This window comes from Danio rerio, chromosome 9 (assembly GCF_049306965.1).
Source record: "Danio rerio strain Tuebingen ecotype United States chromosome 9, GRCz12tu, whole genome shotgun sequence".
Taxonomy (NCBI): Eukaryota; Metazoa; Chordata; class Actinopteri; order Cypriniformes; family Danionidae; genus Danio; species Danio rerio.
In genome coordinates, this window is record NC_133184.1 from 57,124,348 (window position 1) to 57,142,500 (window position 18,153).

Sequence of the window (18,153 nt, forward strand, 5' to 3'; positions counted from 1 at the left end):
AATCACCTCAACAGAATAAATACTATAGTTGTCGTGTTACCATAGCGACTGTAGAATCACCACAACAGATCAAATACTATAGTTGTGGTGTTACCATAGCAACTGTAGAATCACTACAACAGATTAATTCAAGTACTTGTCCATAGTGTGGCTCAAAAACAACATAATATTTGTTTATAATAAATTAGAAATAAATAGAAACGATCTTTTTTCAATGCTGAACCTATCTTTCATCTGTTGCTGTAAAGAAAGAGCAAAAAAAAAATTTCATGCTTTCATGTTTCGCTGAAAAATATCTCAAACTATGAGTTTGTATTGCTACACAAACAAATCCTTTCTAACAGCGCGTGTGATCTGTTCAGCGTTTTGATGCTGACAGACACAAATTACAGGCTGCGAGATAATAGGAATAACCTGCTCTATTTTGTTGTCACTCACTGTCAGTCTGTTTCGTAGGTCAGACGGTGTTTGATTTATAGGTGTTGAAGGAAATGAGTTTGGACGGCATCAGAGCCTCGGTGACAGTAACCTGTCAGACTGCAGATAAAACAGATATTATCCATCGCCCGAAACACAAAACCATGCAGAACAAAATAAAGCCGAGCACTTGAGGCTAGAGAATTATAGAATAACCCAGAGCATGCTTTATCTTCTGCATCTTACCACACTGTTCATTTCAGTGACGCACACTAAAAAATGATGTCATTTTGTGGCACACCAGCATGTGTTTGTGTTTGTTATGTTTTATTTAAGTTTGAGACTGCTAAATACTTGATTCTGATTGGCTGATAATCATTCTAAGGTGTTTGGTTATTGTCAGAGAAACTCACAGCTAAAGTAGTTCCGGCACGTTCCGAGCGCATATCACTCCGCTGAGTGATTAGAGTTATTTCACAGCAACAACAGTCAGAAATCACATCAGAACACAACAGAAGGAGGAGGAGGAGATATGGAGGACACTAGTGCTACACGCAGGAGACGTTTTAGGAGGACACACACCTAATACACTTTCAGATACAACATCCTAACTGTGAATTTAGCAGCTGTGCAAAGCAGAGGAGAAGAGCTATGATCAACTCAGAGACGGGGAATTATTAGGCAATAATGCACACCTAAGGTGTAACAAACACTTCACTTCACCACATCATCACTGCTTTATTTTTTATTAATTCAATGGCACATTGTCAGTTGTTCCTTAACAATTAGAAAATATCACACAGCCTATCTATCAGTGTGTCTGTATTTGCTTTTAATCACCAAAACGGTAAACATTAATAAACATTATTTTCAGATCTGATCAAAACAGTCTGCAGAAACACTTTGATTGACATTCTCTCTTTGTACGTGTCATCAGAGGGGGAAAGCCCCGCCCACTAGTGCCCTTCTCTCCATCTCATTAGCATAAACAGCAGCCCTGGGCGAGAGGTAGCTGTCTGTCCATTAGCCATTAGAGTGTTTGAGCTGCTGAAGATAATGTAAGCATAGACTAAGAGGATTATAGATGTGGAGTTTTAGGGCCCTATACACCCGGCGCAGTGTGGTGCAAGGCGCGGCGCAGTAGTCTTTTGCTAGTTTCAGCTTGGCGCAAGAGTGGTTTTGAGGCGTTGCGCTACGCTGTTTAAATAGCAAATGCATTAGCGCTCATATGTGCACTCATAGGCGTTCTGCTCTAAAAAGGAAGGCGTTCTGAGGCGGACCGCTGGCGTGTTGCTATTTTGAGAAACTATAATAGATTTTTCATTAGACCAAAACTAACCCGGTCTAAACTCCAGCGCAGAGTTGCGCCTCACTTACACACTGCTTAATAGACACCAGAGAGCAATAGGCAAACATCTTTACATATGAAAAAATGTAAATATTAAGGATATATATAGGATATAATAAGAATAGATATAGGATATAAATATAAAGGATTAAAATATTACAAAACATATTATTTTCTAGCCTACATAAATATGAAAAATCTCTGCTTTAATGTCTTCTTCATCTCGGGAGGCTTTTTCAGTTCATTCATAACAATTTGCTTTTGTATAATGTCATAATTATTAGCAGTATTATTTATTATATCCATATTTATATTTGTTTATTAAAAGAGAGTTTAGATTTGTCCACCTGTCAGGTTTTAAACCATATGGGGCATGGCAGGTGTATTTGGAAATAACTCAGTATTTTGAGCACACTTCGTTATTATTATTCATTTATTCGTTTGCTAGAAATTATAACTGAATTTAGAAATAGTTTTGAAACAAATATTTGCGCTTAACAAACAAAAGTATTTATTTATAGACTTATTGATGTCTGTGCTTAAAGGTTTCCCTATCCAAGAGCGAAAGTGAAAGTGATCCAATATCTCTTATTCTCACGCAGTAGATGCTCTGTTTAACTGTTTTCTGTTAAAAAACTGTGAACTGTTTGCTTGTGAAATGCTCATTTTTTCCACTTAGACTTATTTTGCGTCCTGTAAATAGTGAATGCGCTCTTGGCGTGACGCAGCTGGGTCTTAAAGGGAATGGGAGATGAGACTCTAATTGGTTTATTCTCAAAACACACCTATAACTCATTAAGAAAATAAACTCAACCCTTTTAGCCCATGCGCCTTTTGGACTTTCTCGTCCATAAATTAGCAAAAATGCGTTCCGACACGTCCTGAAAGCGTTTGTGCCCTGCGTTTTGCGCTCTGCGCATGGACCTTCAAAATAGAGCTCTTAGTCTTAGTTTGACTGCATTTGTGCAATACATTCATTCATTTATTTTCTTTTCGGTTGGTCACTTTATTAATCCGGGGACGCCACAGTGGAATGAAACCGCCAACTTATCCAGCATATGGTTACACAGTGGATGCCCTTCCAGCTGCAACCCATCACTGGAAAACATCCATTCACTTCCGTTGACACACATACACTACTGACAATTTAGCTTACCCAATTCCCCAATAGTGCATGTGTTTGGACTGTAAGGGGAAAACGGAGCACCCAGAGCAAGCCCACGCCAACACGGGGAGAACATGCAAACTCCACACAGAAATGCCAACTGACCCAGCCGAGGCTCAAACCAGCAACCTTCTTGCTGTGAGGCGAGAGCGCTGCCCACTCCGCCACTGTGCTGCCCTATTTGTGCAATAGTAGCTTTTAATTTTTCATGTGCTCAGAAAGTTTCATATCTCATGTTATTGAATAAAGCTGTAAAGGGAGGCTGAATGTCACATGCTCCTACTATTAGGGGGCTCTTCTGCTTAACACAAATGAACGGCCTTGAGTGGCTTTCAATATGAGAGTCAATATGAGAAAGACAAGAATATTCTTCACTAAGTTCATTTTTTTTTTTTTGTTGTTGCCAAGTAACATGGTGGACCCTATCATACACCCGGCGCAATGTGGCACAAGGCGCGACGCAATAGATGTTTGAAAATTTCAGCTTGGCGCAAGAGTTGTTTTGATGTTTTCCGCCACGCTGTTTAAATAGCAAATGCATTAGCACTCATAAGTGCGCCCATAGGAGTTCTGGTCTAAAAAGGAAGACGTTCTGAGGCGCATTGCTGGCACGTGGCTTTTTTGAGAAACTATAATAAATTTTCAATAGACCAGAACAAAGCCGGCCTATTGTCCAGGGCAGAGCGCGTTAGTTATGCGCCTCTCTTACACACTGCCTAAAACACCCAAGATAGAGCATTACGCAAACATCTTTACATATGAAAAGTAATTTAAATATTAAGGATATAGGATATGATAAGGATATATGTAGGATATAAATATAAAGGATTAAAATATTACAAAACATATTATTTACTAGCCTACATAAATATAAAAAGCACTGCCTTCATGCCTTCATCTGGGGGCTTTTTCAGTTTATTCATATCAATTTGCTTTTGTATAATGTTATTATTATTACCCGTATTATTTATGATATGCATATTTATATTAGTTTTATTTAAAAATAAGCTTAGATTTACCTGTCAGGTTTTAGACCATATGGGGCACAGCATGTGTTTTAGGATATAACTCAGGTTTTTGAACCAAAGTTTGTTATTATTGTTTATTTATTCGTTTGCTGGAAATTAAAACTAAATTTAGAAATAGTTTTTAAACGAATATTTGCGCTTAACAAACAAAATTAATTATTTATAGACTAATTGATGTCTGTGCGTACAAAGTTTCCCTATCCACGAGAGTGACAGTGAAAGTAGATAATTTATCTCTCATTCTCACGCAGTAGATGCTCAGTTTAACTGTTGTCTGTTAAAATACTGTTAACTGTCAACTGTTTGCTTGTGAAATGCTTATTTTTTCCACTTAAACTTACTTTGCGTCCTGTAAATAGCGAATGCAAGCTGCTCTTGAAGGGAATGGGAGATGAGACTCTAATTGGTTTATTCTCAAAACACACCTATAACTCATTAAGAAAATAAACTCAACCCTTTTAGACCATGCACCACGGCGCAAAGCAGATTTTCCCGTCCTTCAATTTGCAAAAACGTGTCCTGACACGCCCTGACAGCGTTTGCGCTCTGCGCATGGACCGTAAAAATAGAGCCCTAAATGTCTGCTGTGTGTAGTTCTTCTGTAATTGGTAACGTATTGGAGACTGTAAGTGTCTGTATGTGTTCATATGTGTTCATTTATTTATTTATTTAATATAATTGCAGACGTTACAGTAGGCTATTTCGCACTGTCATTGATCTGCAGTTATAATCAAATCATGTTCATAGAAAAGTTAGTAATAAACATTTATACACAAGTATTCATGTGTATAAAGCATCTGTTTGGTGAGAAGTGCTCCTCATATGATATGTGAACGACCCGTACAGCTTTACTGTAGACATTTATTTGAGCGAGCATGACATCGACTTAAACTTTATGTCGTACACCACCACCCACCAAAAGGACGCAATGCTAAATTTTTCCACTTACACTTACTTTATGTCATGTAAATAGCAAATGCTCCATGGAGTGACGCAACTGTTTCTTAAAGGGAATGGGAGATGAGACTCTGATTGGTTTATTCTCAAAACACACCTGTAACTCATTAAGAAAATAAACTCAACCCTTTTCAGGGCTCGAAATGAACACATTTTGCTTGGTAGCACCGGTGCTCCTAACTTTAAAAATGTAGGCGCATCAGCCAAAATTTAGTCGCACCCACCAATTATAAGCACCGTTACTTTTTTTAGTGTTAAACAAACATATTTATTGCATTTGAAATAACAGTAATCAAACTAACAAGCAAAAAAATATATGTGCATGGTTGAGGAAAATATTTCTCAACGAAATCCCGTTATCACAAGAAAATAGATTTCTATAACAGAACTGAGTGACCAAAGCATACACGGAGCGCTCACCGGCCCTGCACACACTGCTTGACATGAATGAATCTGTTAACGGTATAACTGTGCTGTTCTCACAAGTGCTGTCTGATATTGCACTGATGCTTTTGACATATACTGTACCTTATTATATGCATACGTCATGTTAATAGCATGAGTCTTTTCATGAGTAGCGATAGTTTAGTCAGTGCAAGCCCGTTTGCGATGGTGTACGTGGTGTTAAATTTGCCATATAGCTGCCACTTGCACGGCGGACAGCATCTGGCGATTATATGAAGGATTAAACAGAAGCTCTCGTGCTAGATGTGGCAAACAGTTACCTGAAAACTCCATCCCAGACTTTTCATAGCGGACTTGAAGCCAATGGAAGTCTTCTACTCTTGGAAAAGTGTAGATGGTGGATTAACATTCAGCACATGGTCACTAGTAAGATGTGTCATTATTTATAACTTTAGATGTCATGGTTTCTAAAACTAAATCTGTCAGTGTTATCTTCATTCTCATCTTCAGCGCTTTAGTGTCATCCCGAGCCAGAAGGCACTACCTACTGCGCCACTGCGTCGCTATTATTATTACATATTAAAATTATATTAATATCAACAGCAACACTCTCGCACAATACCCAGCTGATTCAGTCGTTGCCTAGGGACATAAAAAAGTGCACTGCACTTCTATTTTTCTTGTCAACAAAGGCAGTGAGGTGAGCATCACGTTTTTGGAACGTAAATGCGCGCTCGGTGTGATCAGCCTGATTATTAAGTCTGCATTATTTAGGGCAACTCTTCCCAAAAATTCATTATAATTTGAACAGCATCTGTGCTTATGTTAGTCTTTTTTTATCATTCCAGAGGTTTCCATAATCCTGGACCAGACCGTATCCTGACCAGCTGCTGTGGTGGTCATGAAGGAGTGGAGAGCATGAGACTGATCCCTGTACGACCCCAGTGACAGACGAGTCCTCGCATTGATCCTGAAGGGCCAGCCTGAACACCAGCCGGTGACCCACTCGAACTTGCAGCTTCTCCACGATGGACATCCAGCGTTATCCAGCCTCCGGAGCCTAGACTGCAGCTCTGCTCAAGACGTTTAGCCAGAGAAGAAATGGTCGTGCCCAACTGAGCTTAGTTTCTCTCCAGTTTTGCCTCCTTCACTTTGCGCAATTGGTGAAGTTTGCTCCTTGCCGCTGTCGCCACTGGTTTGCTTGGTTTGGAACCTGTAGAGCTGCGCATGGATGGATTTGCTCTTCAGTGTTTGGACTCTCAGCAGTGATTATTAAACCACACTGAACTGAGCTAAACTGAACTCTGAAAACTGGACTGACCCTGTTTCAGTTCACTGTAATCTTCTATGTGAAGCTGCTTTGACACAATCTACATGGTAAAAGCGCTAGAGAAATAATGATGAATTAAAAAAAAAACAACCATGGTCAATAAACTGTCTAATATGGAAACTGCTCATTTACAGATGTTTTTACAGTGTGGTTCTGCAGAATGGCATGGTCAGTGATAAATGAAAAGGCCACAGGTAGAATAAGAGTGTGCAGACCCCTGGCGCCCGGAGAATAGAGAGAAAGCAGAAGAAAGCTGTGGGTAATGTGAGAGTTGCTGTCAGTCACACCGCCGTGACCCGTCTGTCACTCAGCAACACGCTCAACCTTTTAGCATTTGCAATCATGTGCTAAGTGAATCTGTTTCCACGGCAACCTGGCCTCCCAATAAATTCCCCGGAGGTGTTCGCTGGTGAGCCTATTGTTGATTTCCCTTTTAATCTGACAGATAAAACAAACAGCAGAGCCTGTCCACAGTATTCAGATTGTGTTTTTGTTTTTTTAAGTCAGAGATTATAGAATGCAACCATCCACCAAACTGTAGAAATGACCTGATCTGAGATTATATAATGATAATAAAAAATTGTTTCGTATTACAATATTTGGGCGAAGCAGTGGCGCAGTAGGTAGTGCTGTCGCCTTACATCATATAGGTCGCTGGGTCGCTAGTTCAAGCCTCGGCTCAGTTGGCGTTTCTGTGTGGAGTTTGCATGTTCTCATGGGTTCGCGTGGGATTCCATCGGGTGCTCCGGTTTCCCCCACAGTCGAAAGACGTGCGGTACAGGTGAATTGGGCAGGCTAAATTGTCTGTAGTGTATGAGTGTGTGTGTACGGAACCCCGGAAGGGACGTAGTGGAGGAGAAAAAAATTGGCTGGGTGAAAAAAAAAATAATGGGTGAAAGAAAAAAATGGGTGGGAGGAAAATATATATTTCTAAGTTTTTGCGTTCTCTCGCAAAGATGTTTAGCGTTCTCTCGCAAAACTGTTTCTCCACAAACACTTCCTGTTGACTTCACTCACGTAAACCCTCCCGTTTTTGCTGAAATTCTCCTATATTTTACCATTCTATCCCACTTACTTTGCATTACTGTGCGCTGATTGTCGCCTTTCACTTTGCAACCTCTGAACCAGTGAATGCATGTTTAAGCACTGACTGACAGACGCGCTTCGTACAATAAACTGATCCCAGATCAGCGTCTGTACGCGCCATTTAAAGGGACACTTCTGTTATCAAACAAGTGCGCAGCAAATTAATCTCATGTTTTGTTTAGTTTGATAACAGAGGTGTCTCTGTAAGAATGCACAGATCTATAATGAAAGCAGTCCATTACTTTAGAAACTGTTTGTGCTCATTTAAGAGAAAATGAGCTGTTTAAAATAAAAAATGCAGGACGGAGATGTTTCATATTATTCAGTGTATTTGTCTGTTTAAACATACACCCGCTCCTCTGTAAATGGCGTGTACAGACGCTGATCTGGGATCAGTTTATTGTACGAAGCGCGTCTGTCAGTCAGCGCTTATACATGCATTCACTGGTTCATAGGTAGCATACGCACAGTAATGTAAAGAAAGTGGGGTAGAATGGTAAAATACGGGAGAATTTCGGCAAAAACGGGAGGGTTTACGTGAGTGCAGTGAACAGGAAGTGTTTGTGGAGAAACAGTTTTGCGAGAGAACGCAAAACATCTTTGCGAGGGAACGCAAAACTTTGCGAGAGAACGCAAAAAACTTAGAAATATATATTTTCCTCCCACCCATTTTTTTTCTTTCACCCATTATTTTTTTTTCACCCACCCATTTTTTTTCTCCCCCACTACGTCCCTTCCGGGGTTTCGTATGTGTGTGTGAATGTGTATGTGGATGTTTCCCAGAGATGGTTTTCGGCTGGAAGGGCATCCGCTGCGTAAAAACTTGCTGGATAAGTTGGTGGTTCATTCCACTGTGGCGTCCCCGGATTAATAAAGGGACTAAGCCAACAAGAAAATGAATGAATGAATGAATAACAATATTTTACAACATGAAAGTAAATGCTACCCTGCTGAAAAATCCAGCTTAAACCGGCCTAGGCTGGTTGGCTGGTTTTAGCTGGTCAACCAGGCTGGTTTTAGAGGGGTTTTGGCCACTTCCAGGCTGGTTTCCAGCCATTTCCAGCCTGGTCTTAGCTGGTTAGGCTGGCAGATGACCAGCTAAAACCAGCTTGACCAGCCTAGCCAAGCTGGGAGCCCAGCCAAAACCAGCTATGTCCAGCTTAAACCAGGCTGGTCAAGCTGGTTTTTGCTGGATTTAGCTGGTAATTATCCAGCCTGACCAGCTAAGACCAGCCTGGAAATGGCTGGAAACCAGCCTGGAAATGGCCAAAACCCCTCTAAAACCAGCCTGGTCGACCAGCTAAAACCAGCCAACCAGCCTAGGCTGGTTTAAGCTGGATTTTTTAGCAGGGTATAGTAGTTAATAGTGAATACTGTACTGTTTTAGGACCATGCTATGGCAATGTAGTTTAATTAATAGTAATATAAACAAATATAGTTTTCTACAACTATTGGGGTATACTATACTACAATACACAGTTCACTACTGGCGATCACATCACAATAGTTAACACCACAGTATGCTGGAGCCTCTTCACCCTTGTGTATTACTCCGCCCACATAGAGTGGCTGCAGATCAATAAACTTACTACAGTTTGACAAATATTGCAGCTGTTGGACAACATAATGAAGTTTTGAGGCTTTTTTAGGTGAGATTGTAGTTGTTTAGACTGAAACTATGCAGTTTATTTATAAGGATAGTGCCTATTTTAAATATTTATAATTCTGGACATACAGCGCGTTGGCGGCTGTCAGCAGAGCAAAGAAGTTGACGGTTGACATTCCGTCACAAGATGGCGACAGAGACTGCATAATAAATCCTTAGAGGAGAAAAATGTAATGTAATGTGTATTTATTTAGCGCATTTATTTATTGTTGTTCATTTATTTTGCTGGCTTCTCTAACACCACTCCCAACAGCAACCTAGTTTTCTCATGTCGTCTCCCATCCAGGCACTGACCAGTCTCAGCCCTGCTTAGCTTCAGTGAGTAACCGGTCTTGGGCTGCAGGGTGAAATGGCCGTGGCATGGCATTTTTAATATTTGCATTGTTATTATTTTCTAAATCAATCATATTTCAATCTTTTTTGCTAAATAAATTTCTATAATTTGTATGAATTTTGTTTTGTTGTTTTTATTAGTTTTGAAATTCATCTTTAAAGATTTTATTGATATTTTGAGGTGTTTAATTTTTTTAAACGACTTTTCTGTAAATTATGTATTTTTTTATCATTGCTTTTTTATTATAATTATTTTGAAATCATCTTTCTCCCAATTTTTCACAATCAATTTAATAATATTTTATGAATTTTGTTTAATAAAATAATTAAATGCATTTAATAAAATCTGTACAACTATTTCTTAAACAAGAATTAATACTTTAGTTCAGTAAATAGTTCACTTTTGAAACGATTAGAAAAACAGCGTGATTTCAAACTACAGCTGATCAAATCATTATAAATCAGGTGACATTCTAAAGCAGGGGTCACCTATCTCGGCCCTGGAGGGCTGGTGTCCCTGCAGGGTTTAGCTCCAACTTGCCTCAACACACCTGCCTGGATGTTTCAAGTATACCTAGTAAGACCTTGATTAGCTTGTTCAGGTGTGTTTGATTAGGGTTGGAGCTAAAATCTGCAGGACACCGGCCCTCCAGGAATAAGTTTGGTGACCACTATTCTAAAGGCTCAGGACGCTTTTCATTTGTGTTTATGGAGATGTTTTTCGGGATTCCAACTCAAGCGATTTTCACTGGCGTCGAGCAGAAGAGTATGCAAAATCACTCCTTCATGTTAGATGGTGCTACACAACTTTAAGCTTCTGACACTCGCTTGTAACACAGAACAAGAAGAGATAAAGTTGACACGCTTGTCGTTAAAGTTACTGGCAATTCGATCAAGCATGGATGGTTCAAGTGTAACAGAGGCCAGCTAGTGAAGTGCTGTGCAGGTAAACCTCACTCCTCTGACCTCTAAAGGTGCTCTAGCGACAGACGCTAAGGGCCATGGTCTTAAGCCTCCTTGGTAGAGCAACCGACTGCCATGCGGAAGGTCACCAGTTTGATACCAGCTCGGAGTGGGTTGGGTGGCGTAGGACCGGTGGGGTTACACAAGCAGCAGCTCAAGCTCTAGCGATGAAGAAATGACTATTGTTCACCAGAGCAATGAGCAGCTCCACGTTCATATCGCCTCTGGGCATCTTCTTCAGTGTGCGCTCGCATTGCCAGCTTTGCACTTGAGCACCTCCAAGTGCTGTTTACTGCAACTTCAGCAGCTCCGTGCATGTGTCAGTGCTAATCTGATTGGTGGAGAAGGTTTTGATATGGTGCATCAAAACAAAAACAAAAAAACAGCATGAGGCATTTCTTAAAAAATGACGCTTTTACGCCTGGTGTTTTGCGCATTGGTGTGCATGATCCCATTGGCGCCCTTTATTTAGTCACGAGGCGTCAAACGTGGATGGAAAACGCGAGCATAAAGCGTCCCGGTGTGCACAGGCCTTAAGTTAGTCTCTCTCATCTGTATGTTGTAATACAAAAGAGAAAGATTGACTTAAGGTCTGTGCCCAACAGGATGCTTTTTTCTCGCGTTTTCCGTCCACGCCTTGTAACTAAACAAAGGGCGCCAAAGGGGTGCACTAAAAGTAAAAGAAAACACACTGTACAGTCGTAAGTGTAGCATCCGTCATAGCAAAATATCTCTGGCCCAGCTCTGGTCCACACAATCAGCTTTTGCTTGGCCCACATGCCACAGTAAATTACAGTACATGACTGGACCAAGTCTGGCTTCCAGACAAGGGCTAAACATCGACAATATCTGGGCCAAGTCTCAGCCAAGTTAACAATAAACCATTACTGGGCCTGAACTGGGCCAGATATGTTGGTGTTTCATGACTGCAATGAAATTGATTTACCCATGAAGTGTAACCCCACCGGTTGTACACCACCCAACCCGCTCCGGGCTGGTATCGAACCGGCGACCTTCCGCATGGGAGTCGGTTGCTCTAACAAGGAGGCTAAAGACCATGGCCTCTAGCATCTGTCGCTAGAGCACCTTTATGCTGCGTTCACACCAGACGCGGAACGCACATCAAGCGTGAGTGATTTACTTGTTAAGTTAATGCAAACAAGCGAATATACATCCTGCAACGCGATACGCGCGAATGGCGCAGAGCGAATGACGCGAATTGCGCGAAGCGAATAGCACGATATGCGCGAGGCGAATTGAGCGAGCGTTTCGCGCGAATCTCTCGAGTGCGAAAATCTGAACTTCAACGGACATTCGCGCCACGTTAACCAATCAGAAGCTTGCTCTTGTGGGGGCGTGATTGTGACGTAGAACCTGTTGATGGTGTCCCGGAGTCATCAAACTGGGCTTGGCTCAGTCAGAGGCACCGCTGAAAGTCTCCGTCATCCAGGTTCAGTTTCTGGAGGAGTTTATGAGCTGTTTGCACCTCTGAAAGGATGCAGTGGACTCATACAGGACTCTAAACGTATCGACGCTGTTTTTCAGTCTTCATAAAGCACATAAACTGTTATTTTCTTCATAAAATCCATGTTAGCCGTTTAGCTATGAAGCTAGAGTCACCGGGCAGACAGAAGCCCCGCCCATCACGCGAATCCGCATCTGTTTTGAAGTGAATTTGACACGCGATTGAAGTGGATTTGACGGGCGAATGAAGCGGGGTTTGATGCATGAATGAAGCGAGTAAACTCAAATGTTCATGCGGCAATTTGCGCGCGAATAGCACGATTTATCAGCGCATTCCGCGTCTGGTGTGAACACAGAATTAGAGGTCAGAGTGAGGTTTACCTGCACAGCACTTACTAGCTGGCCTCCGTTACAGAAGTTACACTTTAGGCGTGCTATGTGTGTGCTTTTTCTCAAAGATTTTTTTTTTTCTTTATTTGAAAATAATGGAAATGTATTTAAATGTGGGTCAAAAAGGGCAAAACTTCTGTGGTCCACATATCAATTATTAACATCTGGGTCAGATACAACATTTTACATCTGGCACAAGTATTGTGTGCCGCCTTAAGGACGGTGCCACCTCTGCCAAACCAGGGCCATGTTTGATCATGAAGTCATTGCATTTGGGAAAAGAGATGAGGTTCTCAAGGTGCATGCGTACCTTGGCTTTAAGAGTCAAACAACAAAAAATAAGGTCAAGAATCTTGGTGTGACTCTGGAGTCAGATCTGAGTTTCAACAGTCATGTCAAAGCAGTCAGTAAATCAGCATACTATCATCTCAAAAACATAGCAAGAATCAGATGCTTTGTGTCCAGTGAAGACTTAGAGAAACTTGTTCATGCTTTTATCAGCAGCAGGGTGGATTACTGTAATGGACTCCTCACTGGTCTTCCTAAAAAGACAGTCAGACAGTTGCAGCTCATCCAGAATGCTGCAGCCAGAATTCTAACCAGAAGCAGGAAATCAGAGCACATCACACCTGTCCTAATCGTCTTTCAGCTACTAACAGCGCCCCCTGCTGCTGGAATCAGCTTCCAGAAATGATCAGATGTGCTCCAACATTAGACACATTCAATTCGAGACTGAACACACATCTGTTTAGCTGTGCCTTTACTGAATGAGCACTGTGCTGCGTCCGACAGATCGCACTATCATGTTTTTCGTTTTCTTTTTCATTCTTTTATAACCTGTTGTAACTCATTTTAATTAGTTTTTATCTGTTTTTAATCATTTTTATTGTCTGCATTTTATGTTCCTAAACTTGTCTTTTTTATTCCTGTTTATGTAAAGCACTTTGAATTGCCACTGTGTATGAAATCTGCTAAATAAATAAACTCGCCTTGCCTTGCCTTGCCATGTTTGGCCCACATGCTGTATGCCAGTGCCAAATGAATGCCTACTGTGCCCATTTCATACCAAATCTGGGCCAGAACTGTTTGCTACCTGGGATGCGTTCATAACGTGATTTTGTGTAGAGATGCTACTTTAAATGAGTCTGATTTACTATACATTAAATGGCAACTGCTTTTCACAAAGACAGAGCTAAGATGCCGGTCCTTTTATCCCACATGGAAGCTATGAGGATAAACAAGAAACCAAGAGCTTGAGTATGGTGAGAATGAATGAATGACAGATTCTAAAAGTGTCTGAGAGGCGTCCCCTTTTTGCCCAGTAGGCCTGTCATGTGTTTTATTTGCTCATTTAAGCTGCTTTTTTAAAAGATTAATATAATATATAAAACTATTCATTATTTATATTACTTCATAATACCTGTAGATCTGATCAGCTTTTCATATTAATGGACAATGCACAGATATTGATGTTTCACAGTGTTTTACACTGCATTATTTGAATCTACCATGCTTAGATTACAATGTTTACAATTTAAATCCTAAATATCAGAAATGACAACAGATTTAATTGTTCAGATTTAATTAATGTCAGTTTTAATGTTATTGATTAATGCACTTGACAGATTTCATTCATTCATTTAGCTTCTGCTTTTTCCCTGGTTTACCACAGCGGAATGAACTGCCACTTACTTGACAGATTTCTGAATTTTTTATTTTAGGTGGTGTGTGTGTGTGTGTGTGTGTGTGTGTGTGTGTGTGTGTGTGTGTGTGTGTGTCTTTTATCTTTGGTAAAATAATTTCTAATTGCATCTTTAGTGATTTTCAGCTAATTACACAGTCTTATCCCGGTGGATTTAGAGGTTTTTGTTAAAAAAGCAGATGTGGATTAAGCTGGTTTTGACGCAAAAGAAAATCTACCTTGGTATAAACGAAAGAATTGTCTAAAGTTACATTAAAAAAAAAAAAAGTATTTTATTTACCAGCTAATAACCTTATCATTATCTATAAAATGAAACGTATGAACGTAATCAGAGGAGCCTGATAAAAAAAAATGCTCATTTACAAGAGAAGAGGGTCTGATGGATTTAGAGGGTTTTGCATCTGAACTCTTCATATTTAACTCTGCCCACCGAGCCTGATCTCACGAGGAAACGTATTTTAAGTTTCGTCAGTTTAGTGGCTAATTCGTACGAGTTCAGTCATACATAAATGGACAATTTTAAAAAGGAGGCGTGAAACCCAACAACACCCCTAACCCAACCGTCATTGGGTGATGAGCAAATCGTACTAAATTGTACAAATTAGATCGTACGAATTCATATGAATTAGCCACAATCAAAAAGTTACGAATTGCTGTGAGATTGCGTTGGCCCACCTGCATGAAGATCAGAATATTACATCTCAAAAGTTTCCCAAAATGTTGAAATATTTGTGTGTATATATATGCATGTTTTTCTGCAGAGTCAGACACAACCATCAACTTTAAGTGAACAGTTCATATTTTTCTGCTTTCAGTCTTTCTCTCATTGTACACTCTAAAAAAGCCAAGTTGTTGTAACTCAACATTGGGTCAAATGTGGACAAACCCAACTGTTGGGTTAAAAGGTGTAATTCAGTCATTTTCCTTCGCTTTAGTTCCTTGTTTATCCGTGATCCCCACGGTGGAATGAACTGCCAACTATTCCAGCATATGTTTTACTCAGTGAATGTCCAGAACTGGGAAACACCCATACACACTCATTCACACACACACACACTCATACACTACGGCCAATTTAGTTGATCAATTCCCCTATAGTGCATGTGTTTGGACTGTGGGGGAAACTGAAGCACCCAGAGGAAACCCACGCCAACACGGAGAGAACATGCAAACTCCACACAGAAACGCCAACTGACCCAGCTGGGACTCCAACCAGTGACCTCCTTGCTGTGAAGCAACAGTCCTAACCACTGAGCATCCGTGATGTCTTGCATTTATTTATTATTGTGATTTGTTTGTATACTCTATAATAAACACACTCCCTACAAAAGCATCGCAATGTAAAATTATGAATTCTTTCCAAATAGAGTATTTCAAAAATTCTAGGAAATTATATTAATATCACAATATACATAACTCAGAAAAACCAAAAGAATGCAATGTCAGTTTCTTTTCCAGTCGCGTGCAGCCCTACTCCTGATCATGATTTGATATCGCACAGGATTCATTCACGCTCCTCCACTTTTGGCACAGTTGCGCATGCGCAGAGAGAGGCGCGGAGCTGCCCAAGTGCTGAACCCAGAGCTTCTGACAGACTTGCTCTCAGTCCGTCATCCATTGACAACCAGAGTAAACCTGTCACATCATACCGCGTTTTCAGCTCCCGCTGCGTTCAGCATGATTTCAGGCGCTTTGAGGAGCTTTTTCTGGACGCGCAACAGCGGATCAGCGGCGTCTCCGTGTACCTTCTCCATTCTCCCCGCAGAAGCATGAGATTATTGTGTCCAGAAGCGGGTGTTTTGTGTTCGGCTTCATCTGGAAAACCCTCCCGTTGTGATTTGGTTCGGAAGAAAACGCGTTTTTGACCCCATGAGGGAAGACGAGCTCTGGCGGAGGAATGACTCGCCCTTCGGTCAAACTCCTCACAACTTTACTCGCGTGTCTGATGGAAATGCTCAACTTCAGGTAGGAATACTTACTTAACCTCTTATAACTGTTAAAAACACAACTATTCCGTGACTTTATGAAAGCTGTGAAGCGTCTGTGTGTGCTTCTTTTTATATCCGCCGGTCCTGACGCGCGTTGCCATGACAATTAAAGAACGGTCGTTCCATCGGAAATTACGTTCTATTTACGTTCGGTTTTTGTTTGTTCTTTTGTTCTATTCGATCGCTTCTGTTGTCTGAGAGCTGTCAGCGGAGATTCATCTCAAGATTTCAGTAGATTCATGTTTGGGTCAACGCTCCTATTACTAATATTAGAGAGTGTTTTATTCTCTACTCACTAAAATCATCGCTCTTGTCCTCTAATACTGTCACTGATTCTGTTTTTGATAGTAAAAATCACTTTGTAGTCGTTATTACTTTCTCCCTCTTTCGCTATATACTGTTACTGTGTATTTATATATCAGGACTGCCAGCCTGGTGAAAGGAGTTCTTTTCTTTTCTAAAAAAAAAAGTGGACCTTTTTGCAGTAATTCACCTCATTTTTTATTTAACTATGAGATATAAATATGACATTTTAAGCACTATTTTAAACTGGATTATCGCATGTTCATCATAACTACACATTTTGATGTACCAATATATTTCCAAAATATTTAGAATAAAGAAATCTGACAAATGTTTATTTTTAAAACACCAATTTATTACATCTTATGTCATTAGAAAAAAAAAATAATAATAACTGTAGCCTGTTGTCATTTATAAGGGAAATAACAAAGTGGCCAGCACATTCAACTGTGCTCAGAATTTGGCCATTTGAATAAAAATAAATAAATAAAAAAAAATTAAATAATAATAATAACATTAATTAATAATTATAATAATAATTATAATTTAGAGATTTACAATTTTTCTAGCCTCTCTTGTAAAAGTGCTTCATGTTTTCTTTCAAGAATAAGGTCCAAGATTCAGAATAAAAGTAACCTGTCAAACGGTCGAAGTTCAAGTTCAATATATTTAAATAGCACGTTTCCAACTGCCACAAGGCCACACAAAGTGCTTACAGAGAAAATACAAACAAACATATGGACGTAATAAACAATAACAACAATAGACACATAATATAAGAGAGCAAAAAAAATAAATAAATAAAACAAGTGTAGAAAAAGCAGAATTAAAAGATATTACCACAGTTGACCACACTGGCAGGATTAAGAACAAGACCGTTTGACCCCCCCAAAACCCCAACCCTCCCCAAAGGGAAAGGACTTATGCTTCAAGAGACCTAGAAAATAAGTTATAATAAGTCTTTAGTTTAGGCATTGAGGAAGCCGTTTTTAGTTCTAATGGCAGGCAGTTCCAGAGGCGAGCATCTGCTATGGCAAAAGCACGTTTACTACTTTTGAGGTGGGCATTTGGGATTTTTAATAAAAACTGATCAGCAGAATACAAGTGTCTGAGTGGAGTATAGACAACAATCAGTTGGGATAATAATGATGGGTCAGACCATGTAGGGCTTTTTCTGAACGTTTTCTCTATTTAAACCCAATAAAGTAGCAAAAGATGACATCGCTTATGTCAGATGTTTTCTCGCACAGCTGGATGTTGGACTCATGAAAAATAATTGTTTGCAAAACTGATTAACTGAAGTCACACCAGGATTCTTCTTGGTCTTAAAGCTTTTTTCAAAGGATTATTTTTACTATTTATAATGGCATAGCGGTCAAAATAGGACAACTGAGCTCACGTAAGAGACAAATTCTGGACCTTTGTCAGTAAGGTCTTCCGAACCACTTCTCCTCACTCATCGACTACTGTAATGCTCTTTTCATTGGTCTGCCTGCCAGCCTCATCTCCAGATTACAGTATATTCAAAACTCTGCGGCTAGAATACTCACTTATACCAAACGTTCTGCTCACATAACCCCAATCTTGTACGACCTCCATTGGCTCCCA

The 18,153-nt window shown here is 40.1% G+C and overlaps 1 protein-coding gene across 2 annotated transcripts in view; it reads left to right on the plus strand.

The window, feature by feature from the left end:
• The first annotated feature begins 15,858 nt into the window (after positions 1-15,858).
• The window catches only part of glra2 (glycine receptor, alpha 2), a 56,741-nt gene continuing 54,446 nt past the window's right edge, over positions 15,859-18,153 (plus strand). The window contains exon 1 of one of the 2 annotated variants that reach the window (XM_021478777.3): positions 15,859-16,219. In XM_021478777.3, coding sequence (XP_021334452.1) covers positions 16,152-16,219 — 68 coding nt within the window. In that variant the 5' untranslated portion in view covers positions 15,859-16,151. 2 annotated transcript variants of the gene reach the window in all.